Source organism: Drosophila ananassae (genome assembly GCF_017639315.1).
Source record: "Drosophila ananassae strain 14024-0371.13 chromosome 4 unlocalized genomic scaffold, ASM1763931v2 tig00000073, whole genome shotgun sequence".
Classification (NCBI taxonomy): domain Eukaryota; kingdom Metazoa; phylum Arthropoda; class Insecta; order Diptera; family Drosophilidae; genus Drosophila; species Drosophila ananassae.
Window position 1 is genome coordinate 637,865 of NW_025319042.1, and position 2,924 is coordinate 640,788.

Consider the following 2,924-nt stretch of genomic DNA (forward strand, 5'->3'; position numbering starts at 1 on the left):
GCCAGTAAACATTATAAACCAAGGTACAACAGCCTTATCGTAATATTTAATAAAATATTGCAAAAGGATAGTAATGTTAATTGTACACTTTCTGGGTGTAAAATAAGAAAACATGGAGAAAATATCTTGATAATTAGAGAATCGTCAAAGATACAAGAAATTACCTTAAACCTACCTTTAAATGAACCTACTCAATGGGATAACAGATTTAGCTGCACAATACTCGGAAATCAAGAGTGTTCAGTTATCATCGCTCCATTAAAAAAAACACAAAAAGTTCCTGAATTTCTGAAGGATTACAACTGCTGCCCTGAAGTTTTCTATTCTTTGCCTGTAGTGCTAAAAGATGGAAAGGTGCTTGCTTATCCTGATGTAAATTATAACGGAAAAAATACCAATGACGATAAGGTTCAATGCATTATTAATAGCACGATAAAACAAAATTTGGTAAGCTTGATTAGTATTTAGTTAGAAATAGAAATGAAAAAATTTTTAGAAGGCTTATTGATCTGGTTAGTAATTATTGTTCTTATTTCAGTTGCTTATATTCAGTTCAGCGGAAATGTAGGTAAAAGTAAAACAATTATACCTTTTTCGGAATTTTTAACTAGACTAGAAGACAATGATGTAGAAAATATTGTCATAAAAAACCAGAGCATTGAAGGCAAGTTCAGGGACGGTTCAAGTTTCAATTCAAGCGGTGTCATATATAGCGACCTAATAAAAAATTTACATGATAGAAAAGTGAGATTCTCCTTTTCAACTGGAGATTCTGCCATGAACGTAATTGGTGGATTACTTATCTCATGGGTCCCAACATTTATCTTTATTGGCTTCTTGCTATTCTTTCTTAAACAAACACAAGCGGGGGGCAACAGAACTATAAGCTTTGGCAAGTCAAGGGCTAGACTCATGACTAGTGGAAAAAAAGTAACATTTGATGATGTTGCCGGAATTGATGAAGCAAAAGAAGAGCTAGTAGAGATCGTTGATTTTCTTAAACAAAGGCAAAAATTTCAAATATTAGGTGGAAAAATACCAAAAGGGTGCCTTTTGATTGGCTCTCCTGGAACTGGTAAAACTTTACTTGCTCGTGCAATTGCAGGAGAAGCTAATGTGCCATTCTTTAGTATTTCTGGATCTGATTTTGTTGAAATGTTTGTGGGTGTTGGTGCAAGTCGTGTTCGTGATATGTTTGATCAAGGCAAGAAAAATGCTCCTTGTATAATTTTTATAGATGAAATAGATGCGGTGGGTAGACATCGTGGCATTGGTCTTGGTGGCGGCAATGATGAAAGAGAACAAACATTAAATCAGTTATTAGTTGAGATGGATGGCTTTGAGTCTAATGAAGGTGTAATAATAATTGCTGCGACTAACCGTCCGGATGTCTTAGATCCAGCACTGCTTAGACCTGGTCGTTTTGACCGACAGATTACTATTTCTTTACCCGATATAAATGGGCGTGAAAAGATATTAAATACTCATATAAAGAAAATATCAATAGCACCAGATGTAAACGTGAAAACAGTTGCAAGAGGAACACCAGGTTTTTCAGGGGCTGATCTAGCAAATTTGGTGAATGAATCTGCACTTATCGCTGCAAGAAGAAACAAGAAGATTGTTACCATGGATGATTTCGAATATGCACGTGATAAAGTGATGATGGGCGTAGAAAGGCGATCTCTCATTATGACAGAAGAGGAAAAGAGACTGACTGCATACCATGAAGCTGGTCATGCGATGATTGCTGTTAATATGCCTGCTTCTGATCCTATACACAAGGCAACAATTATTCCACGCGGTAGGGCACTCGGTTTAGTTATGAGACTACCAGAAACAGATAGAGTGTCCCTCACAAGAGAAAAGATGCTAGCAGATATAACTGTTGCAATGGGTGGAAGAGTGGCAGAAGAGCTAATTTTTGGCTACGATAAAGTCACAAGCGGTGCATCTTCGGATATAAAACAAGCATCTGATTTATCACGCGCTATGGTAACAAAATGGGGAATGAGTGACAAAATAGGCCCGATCTATCACAATCGCGAACAAACCATACATGGTTCTGAGATAATTTCTGAAGATACGTTAAAACTTATAGATGAAGAAGTGAAGAAAGTTGTATCTTCTTGCTATGAAAAAGCAAAAGACATTTTGACCAAGCATAAGAAAGGCTTAGATCTCATTGCCGAAAATCTACTGGAGTTTGAAACTTTAACAGGAGATGAAATAAAGGACATATTAAATGGAAAAAAAATTGTTAGAGAGGAAAATGAGAAGAATGAGAAAATAAAAAAATCCTCTCTCTATGAGAGTTGACCTCATCTTAAAAATGCTAATCAGCTAACGCTGCAATAAAACATTCAGAATTGTAACTGTCAATATAAATTGTATTAAAATATTCATAATATTGCATTTTCATCACAATAATGCTATCATTCAGTTAGTATTAATGTTTAATGAGGTGTGAGTAATGATTGATATAGCTTCTATTGGTGTAAGTACAGTTATTGATCAGAATTATAGAAGAAAAGCACAATTATGTTTATCAGGATTATTTGTAACTGTGTCAATAGCAACTGTTACCTGGTTTATTTTCCCTGCGTCACAAAATGTATTAGCTCCGTTTTTACTTCCGGCTATGTTCTTGCTCTTCACTTTATCGATGGGTTATTACATGTTCATATTTAGTTGTGAAGAAAAATCTTTGGTAAAGAATGTTCTTGGTATGGTTGAACCGGCTGAATCGGTAAAGAGAGTGCATTGCCAAGAAAATATTAAGTCCTTATTAGCAGAAGTGAGAAGTACTACGAAAGATAGGTTTCGTAACGTGCTTGTTAATCTTTGTTTTGAAGATCGTAGTAAAGCACACAAACTTGCATTATATGTGAAAGAAATTGACAATATTGTGTCTTCAATAAAAA

At 35.1% G+C, this 2,924-nt stretch overlaps 1 protein-coding gene across 1 annotated transcript; it reads left to right on the top strand.

The window, feature by feature from the left end:
- Positions 1-460: 460 nt before the first annotated feature.
- On the top strand, positions 461-2,600 carry LOC123257868 (ATP-dependent zinc metalloprotease FtsH-like). The gene has a single exon (XM_044717840.1). It carries the CDS (start codon positions 481-483, stop codon positions 2,317-2,319), a length of 1,839 nt encoding a protein of 612 aa, XP_044573775.1. The 5' UTR covers positions 461-480; the 3' UTR covers positions 2,320-2,600.
- Positions 2,601-2,924: the final 324 nt, after the last annotated feature.